The 15,501-nt window shown below is 40.8% G+C and overlaps 1 protein-coding gene across 4 annotated transcripts in view; it reads right to left on the reverse strand.

Moving 5' to 3' along the window:
* Positions 1-7,522: 7,522 nt before the first annotated feature.
* znf618 (zinc finger protein 618) overlaps positions 7,523-15,501 on the reverse strand; it is a 30,546-nt gene continuing 22,567 nt past the window's right edge. For all 4 annotated transcript variants that reach the window (XM_069171569.1, XM_069171544.1, XM_069171561.1 and 1 more), the window contains 3 exons: positions 14,730-14,888; positions 13,067-14,166; positions 7,523-12,764 (listed from right to left, as the gene is read on the reverse strand). In XM_069171569.1, coding sequence (XP_069027670.1) covers positions 12,216-12,764; positions 13,067-14,166; positions 14,730-14,888 — 1,808 coding nt within the window. In that variant the 3' untranslated portion in view covers positions 7,523-12,215. The remainder of the gene's footprint in view (positions 12,765-13,066; positions 14,167-14,729; positions 14,889-15,501) is intronic.

Here is a 15,501-nt window from a genome sequence, read left to right on the forward strand (position 1 = left end):
TGCAGCATAAGTCAACAATGCATAATGCTACATGGAGATGAGCAAACAATGGGCACGTGCTGATTTTCAGGCAACAATGCAACGCCGCACCTTAATGTGTCTGGGCCAAACAATGCAAAAGCCGATTATGCAAATTGGGGTTATTGAGGCCACTGGATGTAACAATGGCACCAAGTTGATTGGGCCGTGAGCGTGTACTCTACCCATCCCCTTGGGTTTCTTTTTCTCCCCACAGATGCCCCTCCCAAAACCCCCTATCCCACCGTCTCCTTTCTAAGGCCTCATTATAGAGGCTGCTGTCAATCGGAAGGTCAAGGGTCACGGCAGAGGATCAGATTGATCAATACCCCCCAGTATGATCAATCAACTTGTCTTTTTCATTTCCAACAATAGGACACTGGCTTCTATCAAAACAAAGGAGTGAGAGGGAAAAGGATGCCAGAAAGAATTAGGAGGAGTAAGGAAAGGGAGAAGTAAACAAGCCTGCCTCACTGAACACATTCCAGAAGCTCCTTTTTTCCCCTCAGTTTGGAATGACATTGTGGAGGACTAGGACACTGATGAGTGGCGTGCGTCATCATGATGCACCTGTAATGCCCTTGGGTGCTTCTGTGTTTTCTCCAGATTTGAGACACTTTGTGGGAGATTTAGATCTCCGGCTGCATAGTAATCTGTTCTTTATGGCAGTAAAGCAATTCTATAGTGATGGGAACAATTTTTAAAAGGTTAATATGTGTAGAAGCACCCATTTATCCTGAATCATTACAATGGGGGACGGGGAGGAAAAATTGCTCTTTTGAAAATAAAATAACTCAAACAATTAGGCTTTACGATCACAAAAGCTTACTTCCATTTAATTATAAATCCCCTCATTTCACATTTCCAAATTACAAGACACAAGCAGCCTTTTAGCATTTGCAGAGTTAAGAAAATTGAAATGATCCATTAGCTTTGATTATCAAACAGGCTTAATAAATGGGTCATTTTTCAGTATCCTCTTAAATTAAAATTGCCCAGTGTGTATTTTCAATTGAGTGTCGGCTTCTGTGCCAAGGAATTATTTTCCCTGAGGAATAATTCCAGCCACCAAGTAGTTACAAATCATGGAAATGAGATGATGGAATATAGAAGAGAAAGGCACTCAATGCTAAATCATTAAAAACGCACTTTCTTTACCTCAGCTTCAGAGCAACGCCTCGCATGCCATTAACTGGCAACGAGCCAAGCATGGAGGGCAAGCTGTGCTGGGCTGTCCTGTGGACAAAGATAATTCTTTTAAAACTGAGGTCAGTATCCCAACAACACGGCCGTGACATGCGGCAATAAAACAGATTTAAAAGGTTTTTAATACAATTTGAATGCCGTAAAATTGGGTAGAACAATATACTTACATGATGACTGCCACCATGAGGAAGTTATTCCCAAAATAATACTGTCACCTCACGACTGTGTTATCTTCAGATCACGTGACACGAATGTTTCAATTAATAAAAGGAAAAAAAAAAGAAGACATTCGAGTATTCTTTGATGAACTTTCCATCCCAGCACAAGACAAACAAAAGGAAGTAAGCAAATAAAAATATATAGAATAAATAAAATAACCTTCAAAGGAATATTTAATATTTCATTCATATTTTTTCCACCCTCCGATTAATTTTTGTTTGTGCAGCCTTTTTTTTTTTTAAGTGACACAGATCGGTAACTATCACTAAGAAACAGTGAAACAAACAAATCATGAATCATAAAATCCTACAGACTAAAACGATGCAGGCATAAAAGGAATAGTTTGACATTTTGGGAAGTACACTCATTTGCTTTCCTGCTGAGTATAATGCACAGACTGAAACTGAATATGCATACAGGGCCAGGCCAACTGCTTTCTCTTGTTTCCAGTATTTGTGATGAGCGAAGCTAAAGGTCTCCTGGCTCTAAATCCATTTTCAATAGACAGATGTGAGAGATATACATATAACAAAAAACAAAACAAAAATTCGATGCTATTTCTTCATGTCTGCAATTCCTAAATAAAAGAGTTAACTCATTTATCTAGAAAGAGGAAATCAGACATAACAGAAATGTTGCAGGATCAGAAGTATGACAGCAAAGTTGAAGCTTTTTAAATTGCTTGTTTGCATCGTTGGGCAACAATTAGAGAAGATGACAGACTGCTAAAACCGGAAGGAAAGAGACGAGTGGTGGAGGGTGAGGTCATGAACTTGATGTAAATTCCCCATGTTGTAAAAGTACATGGGAGGTGATTTAGCTTGGCGAGCTGTCAACACAGCCCTCGGCACTGTGTGTAACAACTCATTTGAGGGAGGAGAAGTTTGAAAGGTGCAGCAAAAGGTGAAATGATTGTGCAGTTGAAGACTGTATGGACACTACAGAAGAATTACATCCAAAAAAGAAAAAAGAAAAAGAGCAACAGACGGAACCGTTTGTATAATGAGCCAAGACAGAGGAGTTGATTATTTTCAACTTCTGACATTTTGTAATAATTTCACAGCCAAATGGCACATTGTTATAGGTATGTGCAATGTTACTTGTCAAGCTTGAGGTTCTCTAAGTGCAAATTAACTTGTGGAATACAGAAATTATGTCAATGAAGGAAAATATTTGACAAAAGACAGAGTTGTGTGAAAAAGACAACCACTGATTCACCCTGTCTGCAACAATGGTTGTAAAGACCAGTGTCAGCAATCCTGGATGGAGCAGTTTAACAGAAGAGCAATGACGTCTTCACACAAAACAAACAGGCCCCTTATACTGAACCCCAAAAACATATGGGCTTCGTTGTGAGGGTCTAACATTTGTCCTCCTCTCGTCATTGTCTGAAGCTGTCTGAAGCTGCATAATGGGAGTGGATGTGCTCCCCAGATCATGACGATGATTAATAAATAATAATGGTGAGATCAGGGGGACATCTGAAAGGACTATTTATATCCACGGAGCAAATTTAACCTTGACCTCCTTTTTCACAGCGACCACACGGGCCTTCCTCAAGCCACGGGTCAAATGTCATATTTTCATGTCATGAGTCTGACTTGGACATCAAATATTCAAAGGCAGTGAAATTCCTTATAATAAACTTTACAGACTGCACATGTGTTGGTGATGTGATCGCGCTGCTACATCTGAGCAACACGACGGACGCGCTGCTCGTGTGCCAGTGAACGGATCGAGTCGGAGCTGTTCACAGCATTTTGCATCTCATGGCTTCGGGCAGAACACGGGAGTTTCGAGAGGTGCACGAGAAGCCGCCAAATCTTTTCGGTCGGCTGTGGGAGGACTTGAATGAGAGTCAATGATGTGCGTGCATGTGTCTGCGCAGGTGTGCAGAGGGAGCAGAGCAGGCAGGCGGACGGACCGGCGCACCGGGTGCCTGTGAGGTCAGGGGCTAGGTGGAGTGTTAGCGGGAACGACACCTGACAGCAACTGGGTGGATGCGCCCTGGCAGTTCTGTACATTCACGTCACTACTGATCAAAGTCAGCACCTGCTGAGCAGGAGAAACTACAGTGCCGGTGCCACCGGGTCCTCCATACAGGACAAGGAGAGGAGGATGAGAACACTTCCTTCCGCTTGTCCTTCCCTGTCCCTCCGATGCTCACTGAGCAGACAAGTCGCGACAGCTGTGATGGCCGTTGGTTGGGCAGGGGTGAAGGTGCCAACCTTGTCAATGCCAGAGGTGGGAGCAAAGCCGCATGGCACCACCTTATTTGGGCTTGGAAAATGAAACCTGGGAGCCTCTCTTTTGGTTGTGTAACAGCCAAGGGCAAAAGGAAGTCTAAGGACTTTCTCTGATACTGTGGTCTGTAGCTGGACGGCTACATGTGTCTTACTGGGTCAAGCAAAGCGATCAGCTCCATGAGCTTCATTTATTTAATGGGAAAAACTTAACATGAACACAGATGAAAGAGAGTGAAAGCAATACAGGTGGTCAACATTAAGAGGGGGTCAGAGGTTAACTGTTTTCCTGCAGTCAGGTTTTTTTTTGTTTTTTTTGTCAGGTACTCGAGAAAACTCCATATGACCCATATTTAGGAATATAAAATAGTTTTTACATTCTGTGTCGTGCATACAACATAATCTAACCCTAGATGCACCATTGGAAAATGTTTGCTGTGATAAAGCAGCCAATATGACCTTATATATTTCTACACATCTTGCACATTACAAGGCAATAACACTAAACTTGCACTAAACTCAAAGACAGCAGCACAATTAAGTGTCAGTTCATCTTCTCTCACTGAAGTGGTTAAACACGAACACTCAGCCCAGAATTTAAGCATTCAAAGTTTCAGAGTAGTTGATGGACACTTGATGCAAACCTCAGCTCGACCCCAAACGGCTCGGCTTCACATGTTAGCTTCCATAAAAGTGGTAAACTCAATAAAAGCAACTCCCGGTCTATATAATAGTCTACAATCCAAATTTGCCTCATTTTTCTACCGTCCTATTTTGGTGCTGCTATCTTTCTGGATTGCATTGTGCTGTGCAGGGTATCCTTGGTTGTAAACTTGGAGACAAAAAAAAGCCCCATACTGACACCTAGTGTTAACACACTGATATACAGAGGGAACCCCATTCAGATGTGTCTGCTGCTCCATTTATCACAGTTCAAATTGATCATTTTGAAAGTTGGCTGCACTGAAAAAACATCTGACTTTCTTTTAGCATGACATTTGCTTGCGTGTGCTGACAGCCCATAACGCAGCCAACTTACTGCTTACTTTCCTTGAGAAAAAAAGCTGAGTTGCAACTTCCACAAAACGGAAGCAATTGTCCAAAGGGTGGGTTGTTTTCCCAACATTTTTCTTTTTTAAATGACTGAAAATGAGGGGCCGTAAGCAAAAACAAACTTAGCATGTCAGTGTAGTAATAGCTCGTGGAAAAACGTCACCTTCAGCAGTGAGGTGTGGAGGAAAGTGTGTGTGTGTGTGTGTGTGTGTGTGTGTGTGTGTGTGTGTGTGTGTGTGTGTGTGTGTGTGTGTGTGCCAGGGGATTGGTGGGGCGCTCGAGGAAGAGCGGGGGAGGCAAACTTGGACGCATGTGCTGCAAATTAGGCTTTGGTAGGCAGCCCCTCATGTCGGGAGCAACAGAGGAGACGGGTGTTTCTGCATGGCTGCGGCCCGCTGCTGCACCTCGGGGGCGCACTGACCCGGGTGCGAGAGGAGGAAGCAGGACAGCAGGCTGTGACGAACACTTGCTCGCTCTTTCGCCCTATCCGTAGCCCCTGGGGAACCCCTGCACGCACTTCGAAGCAGCCTCTGTATATTCACTCCCCATGCGAGTCTCCAGTCGCTCTTTTCTTATATAAGGCCTCCTTCCCCTCCTACATGTATTTGAGCCCCCCTCCTCCTCTTCCTCCTCCTCCTCCTCCTCCTCAGCCACTGTGAAAAGCTGTGCTTCATTTCTCTCTGGGTGGGAGTTCTCATTCATACTGAAAATAAGCAACTAGCCTCATTTTTCAGGAATATGGCCAAATATCGTCTCAAGTTTTCAGGCCTGACAAACACAGAAGCAGGTTTTCTAAACATTTTTACTGAACCCCTACTTTTATCTGAAATAGCTGTTTAATTAAATTTTACTCAAGCGCTTAAATATACACTTCCAAGGGAGGGACGACTTTATGGATCGAATTACTTTCCAGCAGCGGTAGAAGAAATATTCAGATCCTTCAGTGAAATACAGTAATGTAAAAGTAACACTACAAGTAAAGTACTGCATGAAAAACCTTACTTGGGTACATATGTTTCTACTCTTAAGTATTAACGTGAAAGCACTGGTTTGGTACCTTTGACTGATTTACTCCCATATATGACAAAGGTTATATTTTCAAGCATCAGTGTGTAAGTTTCAGGCTACTGTTGTATAGCTGCTGCAGGTGAAGCTGGTTTGAACTATACTTTATATCCAGTTTTATATCCAGTGACAGCAGATAAATCTGAGGAAGAGAGGAAGGAAGAAAAACAAAGTTCAGATAAAAACATTTTTTTCACTTTTTTTTTTCTCTAATCTTTGATTTTTTTTTTTATGAAATATCAGATCATCTGAACATTTATTGAAATGAAACCATGTGTGAAGTTTAGATTGAGGAAAAAAAAAAATCTATTTAGTGGAACTGTTAACAACTTTTAGAGATCTCTTGTGAAAAAGGTTGAAAGCTACAGTTTAAAAAAACCAAATTCAAAGCTTGCACCCGTGTGTCAAATCTTCATCCTAAAACTAAAGTAAAAAATTATAATTGTGGAATAGAAAATACTATATTCAATAAATGTAGTAATGTGAACGTATAAAATAGTGTCAAACGGAAATACTGAAAATGAGTAAATGTACAACCCCATTTTCAAAAAGGTTGCAGCGCTGTGTAAAACATTAATAAAAACAGAATGCAATGATGTGCAAATCATGTAAACTCATTTAAGTGAAAATAGACCAAAGACAACATATCCAATGTTGATTCTGAGAAATGTTCTTGTTTTTTGGAAATTACATGCTTATTTTGAATTTGATCCCGAAAACACGTTTCCAGAAAGTCGGGCCAGCGGTGTTCACCACTGTGGTGCATCACTTCTTTTTTCTTTCTTTTTTTTAAAGAAGACTCCAAAGGTTTGGGAACTGAGGAGACCAGTTTCTGGAGTTGTTCAAATGAAATGTCCTATTTTTGCATAATATAGGATTTCAGCTGCTCAACACTTCGGGGTCTCTTTTATTTTATTTTTTGTTCATAATGTGCCAAGTCTTTTCAGTGAGTGACAGGTCCGGACTGCAGGCAGGCCAGTTAAGCACCCAGGCTGTTGTAATTTGTGTAGAAGGTGGTTTGGCGCCGTTTTGCTGAAAGCGAAGCAAAAGCGAGGCCTTCCCTGAAAACCACATTGTCTGGGTGGCAGCAAATGCTGAATCATGTTTATTTTTGGTTTCTTGTTTGCATTATAGATTTTGAATCTGCATTTGTGGATGCAGCGATGAACTGTCTTCGCAGACAATGGGTTTTTTGGAAGTGCTCCTGAGCCCATGCCGTGATTTCCACTGCAGAATTAGGTGTGTTTTTAATGCAGTGCCAGCTGAGGGCCTGAAGAGCTCCACCATCCAATATTGATTTCCGGCCTGGTCCCTTGCGTACAGAGATTTCTTTGTGTACTCTTAATCTTTTATGATTTTAGATGATGAAATCCCCAAATTCTTTACAATTGTATTTATTATAACATCCTGTTATGTATGTACATTACATATTGTTGGCATCAAATTCAAAATGAATGCATACTTTTCATAAAACAATAAAAAAAAATTGGTCATTTTCAAAGTGTAATTTGTTGTCTTTGCTCTACTATAAATTAAATATGGATTTACATGATTTGCAACTCATTGCATTGTTTTTTTTAGTTACATTTTACAGCATCTCAACCTTTTTGGAAATAGGGTTGTGCTTAGTTACCTTCCACCACTGCTTTCCAAGTCCTTTAACTATTTCTCTAAACACACTCATACGGTCAGCTGTCATTTCTCTATGCACACCACAGTTTGACACAGATTTGGAGTTTATTCACACATAACATACTACAGTGGGTAATGTTATTCAAGAAACATTGAACAGCGCTGTCATATATGACACAGGAAAAACTAAACCCAAAAAAAAAAAAAAGACACTGAACCCTTTCTTTGCCATTATATAAAAATAGTGTTGCTACAAAAGTATAAATTAGGTTTACTAATAAGACAACTCAGATCTGAATCTACACAGGAATCTGCTGCCAAAGTGCGATAAAAAGACAAAATGAATAGAATCCAACGTATTTTTTGCATTTTAGCAGAGTATAAAAAGGAAGTAATGCCTGTAAAATAGGATGAAAGCAACACTAATTTCTTAACCTGAATTGATAATACAGACTATAATCCAGAGTTAAACAGAACAAATCTCCAAGTTAGCATTCTTATACCACATTTTAAAACTGAACTTTTATTATCTGAATAAGTTAAAATCCTGAAACAAAATAAAACTTACAGCTGATTTCAGTTTACTAGTAACAGTATCTAAGTTGAGTCTTTTATTATATCAAAACCTTTTGAAATGCTACTGTAGAAAAAAGAGGTATAATGTTATTGGTGCTCCCTACTTGATCTCTGAAATGAAGGTGCCCCCTTGTGGCATAAAAACAGCAGTTCTCTTGTATTTACATAATACATCCTCTGAAAATGGATGATGTCAACCCATAAACACCAACCCATGATCATCTTCGCTACTCCCACCTTAAACGGTTAAAATACAGTCTGGGTTGCTTATCTGACTCTCGAGTGTCCTAAAGTAACATTAACTCAGAGCCAATATGATTTATTTCCATCTGATGAGAAACACTGGCTTATAACATTATATATCAGTACTCTTATTAAAAGCATGCATATCTTAGATATAATTCTCATTTAATCAACAAAAGGAATGCTATTTCCAACTAAAATTAAGTTGACATCATTATGTCAACCATGGCATTTTGTCCCAGAGCATATCCTATTGAAAATACCTATTTAAAAACTGTAAGAAAAAATCCCTTCATCAGTTCAGTCGAGGATCACCGTTGAAAGCACAAACCAATGTACAGTATTTTGACTATGTCTTTGACTGAAGCTAAATTTTATATGAACATCTGATTTGCGATCTTTAAGTTACATCACTACCTTCTGAGTACTGAGGTAAAACATTGGATTGATACTTAAAAATGAATTTAAATACAATTTACAGCCATTTTTCTCTTTTTACCAAAATATATAAGAAAAACACATCAGACATTTTAAGAAACCATTAGGGAGAGAAAAGTATTTATGAAATCAAAGCTTAGAGGTAAGGAGGGCTACAGTCAATTTCTTATGTATTTGTGAAACAGCTTGTAATGCAGAGCCTTCGACCTTTAATTGAAATCATTTGTGTTTTATATCTTTAATGCCACAAATATCATTATGTAAGTAAAAACTAATGTATTTCTGAGAACTGAAAAGATCCCAATAATCTGATATTTTTGCTTTCCACTCATGCTCATTCTGCTCACCCAGATGCCCTCTAATCTTTTTGCCATTTTTCTTCACAACCTAAACGGTAACGGTCCCATTAACCTTACGCTTCAGAAAACTGCCCTGTCGTCATCCTCGAAAAAAAAGATGCAATGTCACAATTCCGACTTCATTCATGAACAAATATTGATCACTATTCGGGTGATGAGGCAGTTTTTAAGTCTACTAGTGTACATTGTACAAAACAAGGTGGCGACAAAGCGTTAGAAAAACGCATGGATGTTATCTCGGAGGCCAGAAAATGCATTTCTGTCGGACCAAAGTTGAACAAAGGTGAACCGTGGTCACACTGAAACAGGAAACGGATGATTGAAATATCCACCATGTAGGCTTTGGCTGAAATGGCATCTGAATGAAAGTTCACAGGGCCTGAATGTAATACTGTACGTCAGTACCTTAAGTTGCACCAAAGCAAAGACAAAAAAAAAAATAGAGAAGTAGATTTACTTTAGGTAATGTAATGATAAGGTGATTTTTTTTTTTTTTAATTTTTGTTTTTATCTATGACTACTTGTGTTCGTATTTGAATAAGGAGCAGGTGATGTAGCATGTCGCAAAAACAAAACATTACGCAGTTAAATCACTTGACTGCACTGCAACCTTCAGGATCAACACACACAGTTCAAGCTGCACCACAAACAGCATAAACAAAATTCAAATGAGTCTCATATCACAGTATCAGTATTGATATTTCTTTCTGCATAACTCCAATAAAAGGTGTGCTATTGTCATTTGTACTCAGTCAGTTTATACATTGGATGCTTATGTTTTGATACGTTATTAAAAATGATTACCGACCTGCTTTAAGATCTAAGAGATAACAATAAAAGCATTCATGCTAAATTAATTCAACCTTGTTAAAACTTGGGAACACAGGAATAAAGCACTTGTTAAAATACCACAGTTGTCCATGAAAAAAAAAAGAAAAGAAAAAAAAGAAAGTTCTCATTTGGCCACTAGAGGGCACTGTTTGCAACCCTCAGCCATAGAGTCCCTTTGAGTCTAAAAGTGATAAAGAGAACAAAACTAGAAGCTTTAGAAAAGATGGTGAAAAGAAGGCCATTGAACAGCAATATAAAGGCATGATGTTGGCTCTGACTGAAGGGTTTAAGGTGATCGCATGAAAGAGACTTAAGGCCCAAAAACAGAGATAGCAAACTAGTACTTGACTGATTAGTACCAGAGGCAACAAACACATTTTACAGCATATCTTCCATTCATCCAAGTCATTTTAGGAGGTATTAGCTCAAGTAAATGTATACTAGAATTCATAAAAAAATAAATAACTTGACTTCATGAGCATGCAGGTGTCGACTTTAGCGGATGCACTGGCAGAATTTGTTTCATCCTGTAAAAAATAAACCCTCAGTGTTTCTTTTTTTTTTCTCGTTTGTTGCAAGTGGCACTAACTCTATTTGGGGTGGAACGTTTCGCAAAAGTCACGGTTCAGTACAAACCTCGGCGTTGAGGTCACAGTTTGGTTTCTTTTTTCGGTATAGTGAGGAAAAGTGGCGGTGCCTGCTCGGATGTGCTCGTTCCTGAGAAAATTCCACTTGATTTCACAAAGCATAAAAATAATTTACTGTCAATAATTACCTGTGTGAATGTCATGAGAACAGTCAGATAAAGTTGGAAACTATGCCCTGTGATGAAGCTTATTGCCTCACAAATGGAAATTTGTCGCTCACATTAGGAAGACAATGTTTGTATTAGAATGATAAATGATGAAGGAATAATAAATAAAGTTTCCTATGGACTACTTGAGCTTGAAAAACTAAGCATACACGTATATATTCACACACACATGCACACAGATTTATGCAATTATTATGAATTAAAATCTTGCCTACACGCTTACCAAACTGATTGCTAATAACATTAATGCTGTTTATTGAGGACAAAACAAAACCAAGTGCACTGATGCAACGTACAGTTGATCGTAGGTGTCTCCTGTCACTCAGCTAACTGATGTGGTATTCCTGAAATTACCGGCGCTGGAAACTATCATAAAGCAAATCAAAATGGCCTCCTATTGGCATTATTGTGTTTTTACTAACATGTAAGTTCGCTCGTACTGTCAAAATTTTAAAAGGACGATGCAATCTATCGTCCAACATGCGATTCCTTCCTTCAGGGTGCAATCCAGCTCCAATATTGTGAAGCTGAGTTTGATTTATGTATTAAAAGTGACCACAGACAGGCTCTAATGTGAAGCTTTCCTCTTTGTAACGTACAACAAAAACTTTGCAAAGAAAAGAATTTCAGCTCTTGTCGGCAAGTCTAGCAGGTCGAGTTATCTCGCAGCGATAACCCCTCTGCAGTTAATTCCAGAGAGAAAATAAATCACCGAATGACTTTTTAACCTACTGAATGAAAAAATAAAAATTCATGCAGTAGATGTAAATCATCCACAGCTACATTTCGAGGCCACTGTCAAATTAGCTGCAATGATTTGGCTCTCAGTTACCTGTCCGTAGTTGAATGTATTGAAAAATATTCTTTTTTTTAGAGATAAGTGATAAAAAAAATAAAAAAAAAAATCATAAACCTAGTGCACTTAATTGTCAGAGGTGCAACGGCAGTGAAGAATCACCACTTGATTATTTTTTTGTCATACACCTCTGAAAAGAGTAACTACTGCAAACTTAAAATCAAAACTGTGATCTTGTAGGATTGTTTTCAGAGGTTTATGACGGTAACTTCAAGCAATGAATGCTGACTTTACCTGAAAAGGTTGCCATCCAGTGAGAATAACAGCATTATAGCCTGGTAGTAGTTTAGTTATTAGGCTGGAGGAATTCAAATCACTGGCTACGACAAGACCAAACTTATCATATTTACGTGTGCATCCCAAACCGAGGGCAGCGTACCAAACAGGTCAGTCTTTTGAGAGTTACCGTTCCACCCCTTTAGTTTGTCCAAAGTACTTTACAACAGTCCTTTCTCCATACAAAATATGCAATAAGCTGTATTGTTTTATGGGTGTTTGAAACCTTTACAATGTGAGTTTTTCTGTAAATATCTGAGAAGTATTCAGTGTCCATACACATTTATGTTTACAGTTGGTCTAAACCTACAGTATATAAATAATAGTCATGATTCATTGGTTGGAGGTGAATGTTTGGTTGATTAGGGTTGGTTGGGTTTTTTCTTCTAGCCCATGTTAGAGCGAAGGAAAATGAGTTTGTTCATCTCCTCGGCGGTAACCTGCTGCCTCCTCTTCATCGCCAGGCTCTGCTCGCACACAGTCACGCACTCGCTGCGTATGCCGACAGCCGGCACCGCCAGGAGCCACAGCGCCAGGCGAGAAAGCCTGGGGAACTTCTCCCCCACCGTTGAGCACCAGTACTGGAAGAGATCAGGTGTACCCTGGAGAAGAGGCTCGGCCAGGTATTGAAAAATCTCTTGTCTAACTTGGCTCTGACTCTCATCGTTACCAGACACCGTGCAGGATGAGGAGTTCCCCCTTGAGGAGCCGCCATTTTTCCCGCTGCCCTCTACACGGCTTATTTTAGGGGTGGGTGGGCCATCGGTGTCCCGCTCCTCGCCACCTGAACCTCCACCACCCGTCATACCTCCATCTCTGTTGTCAGCAGCCATTTCGCACGCACGGGAAATGATGTCTTCATGCTGGTAGGCCGGCACTGAACGCAGCTTGAGCTGTGGGTCGAGGATCATGGCCACCTGGTGAGCTCGTTCAACCTGGAAACAGAGAAAATATCAGAGTATCAGTCCTTCTGGGAGAACAACGATTCATCCAACATCAAGGGTTTGTTTCTAGGCATTTGGGTGAAAATGGAGGCATCAACTGTCTAGTATGTATTTTAAAAACATGTTGCATCATATCGGCATCATCAGTGGTACATTGCAACAATAACCAATAATCTTTACAAAATTTAACAGGAATCGAAGCTCTTTTGCAGCAAAAAAAAAAAAAAAAAAAAAAAAAAAAAAAAAAAAAAGTCTATTTAAGAAAATAAATATAATTAAGACTAGTGAAGTACCTTGAAGTTTTCCTTAAGTGCTTCTAGGAAATAGTGGCAGAGTTTGCTAGCCGTGCCAGTTCCAGCCTCTCCAGCTTTAGATGTAAAAAACTTCTCCAGGCGTAGGTAGACAGGCAGCACCTGCTGTAAGGTTGGTCTCCTCTGGCTGCTCAGCTCCAGAGCTGCCAGGCGCAGAGGTGCCAGCAGACAACCCAGCGTGCCAAGCAGATGCTTGTTGAGACCTTGGAGGAGTGGAGTTGTGGCCTTACTGCGACCATATGCCTCACAAATCTGTTCAAAGTGGGCATGGACCTGGAGAAGAGCTTCGGCCATACGATCCCAGCAGGGAGGGGTGGGGCATTGTGCGGGGCCGCCCTGTGTACCCTCCTCAGTTGTGCTTGTGGACGTGTTGGTGTACTGCTCCTCACGAACAGCCAGCGCGGTAGACGAGGCGATATCTCGGCACGTCGACAGAAGCTCGGCCAACTCGTGAAGCCCTCGAGCCTGCAGGCTGCGCTTCCCCAGGACGGCCTGGACGACCGAACCGAGCGAACAGCCCGCGCACCGCAAACATATTCTCCCCCGGGCGCCACCTCCCATCGGTGATCCTGAAAATCCTGCTCCCCACACTCTGGGCTCTGAGACGTACACGGTGCGAATGTCTGACATCACAAACTCAGACAGCACATTCTGCACCCAGTGGTGAACCTGCTCGGGCCCTTCCCTCAGCTCGGCCTCCCTCACACCGAGCACGTAGCGTTTCAGTCTCAAGCCCTCCACCTGGTAGGCTGTGAGAACATAGCAAGCGTCCGGGCCAGACGACTGGGAGTGGCAGGTGACGGCGATGCCGAGCGAGGCGTTCGAGCCTAGAGCACACGTGACCTTGACTTTTACTTGGTTGTACATGCGGGGCAGCTGGCGCAGTGCCAAGGCACTCATGTTGCCAAGAGCATCACGGGTGGAGTAGGCACCATGACGAGCACCTGTATCCACGAGGGTCTGGGCCAACTTCAGGAAGTCCTTGCTGTTGAGCACATTTAGCATGCTCAGATCTGAACACATTACCCGTAATAGGCGCTCTGCCACCTGCTGTCGCTCCTTCTCAGGTAGTCCGTTATTCTCTGCCAAGACAGACAGCAGATGGATGGATAGGAAGGCAGAACAAAACATAAGAAAGATAATTAGGAGTTCATTTTTTGTTGGCAGAAAACACAGGGTATCCTGAAAGGGAAAATTAAATACAGTACAGAATCATAGAGTGATGAAAAAAAAAAAAACACGGCAATAATAAGGGAACAAACTTAATTTACAGAGAAAATTCCTCTTTAACATGGGGTGGGGCCTTAAGAGGTTATTTTTGGTATTACGAGAATTCTCTTTGAAAAGCTTTTTTTTTTTTCTTTTTTTTTTTTTATTGCAGGAGTCTCCAAACTTTTTTTCCTCTGAGAACTCCTTGACCTACCAGGTTGCAAAAAATACACAATATAATTATTATTTTCTGTTGCTGTTGTTTTGACCTTAAATTTGACTATATTAGAGATAAACATACAGCAAATGTAGGTCGAGAGAGAGAGCGAGAGAGAGAGAGAAAGGGTATGGCATGCAACAAAGGTTCCCAGCAGGAATCTTGTATACGTGGGATGTCTCGTAACCACTAGGCTTTTAATGAAGCTGCGGTACTTACGACTAAGAGTATGATTTCTCTGGGAGATGCTTTGAGGTTGGATTTGTAGTTTAACTGAGGAATGGGCCTGAACCTGAGAACCTCTCCACAGCTGCTCCTGAGGACCCGAGGCTGAGGAGGTTTTGGGAGAGTCCCCTTTGGTGTGGTTCTCATTATCAGCTGAGGACGGAGAGAAGGACGATCAGGCAGAGTCGTCACTAGTGTTTAATGTTAATGGAGAAAAAAAGTGTTTCCAGTGGAGGAAAGTGTAAAGCATGAAACCATGACACAAAATTAAACAAAAATAACTGTCAGCAAAAGAAATGATAAAAACACCTTATCTGGCCTCCCTTAGTCTGAACTTAACAGGCTGTGCCTCAAAACTGGCTGTGCAAGTTTACAAAAGGAATTAAGTTGATGGTTTGTTCAGATCATTCATGAATCTTGCGTTGTAAGCAATTTACTGACGTCAGTCTCGACACAATAATTCAAGTCAAAATCTAAAAGCAACACCAAACAGCAAAAAAAAAAAATCATGATGAATAAATTATTACCAACGTAAATATATTTTGTTCTCAATGCTGAAGTGTAGAAAACAGTGTTTTGAGACTGCATGCAAGGACAGGCAACATGATTCATACATAAGAAAGTAACTACACTAAAAGGGTGCAGGGCGGAGGGGGCTGGGGTTGGGGGGGGAGGAGAGGAGTGGATGTGTGCGATTGTGATTGCAGCAAAACAAAACTGTTTCCAGCAGCCTCAGATCCAGATCTGCAACAACCCCCATGACAAC

Source organism: Embiotoca jacksoni, unplaced genomic scaffold (assembly GCF_022577435.1).
Source record: "Embiotoca jacksoni isolate LCO1_2020_lvr unplaced genomic scaffold, fEmbJac1.0.p SCAF_10, whole genome shotgun sequence".
In the NCBI taxonomy this organism is placed as follows: Eukaryota; Metazoa; Chordata; class Actinopteri; family Embiotocidae; genus Embiotoca; species Embiotoca jacksoni.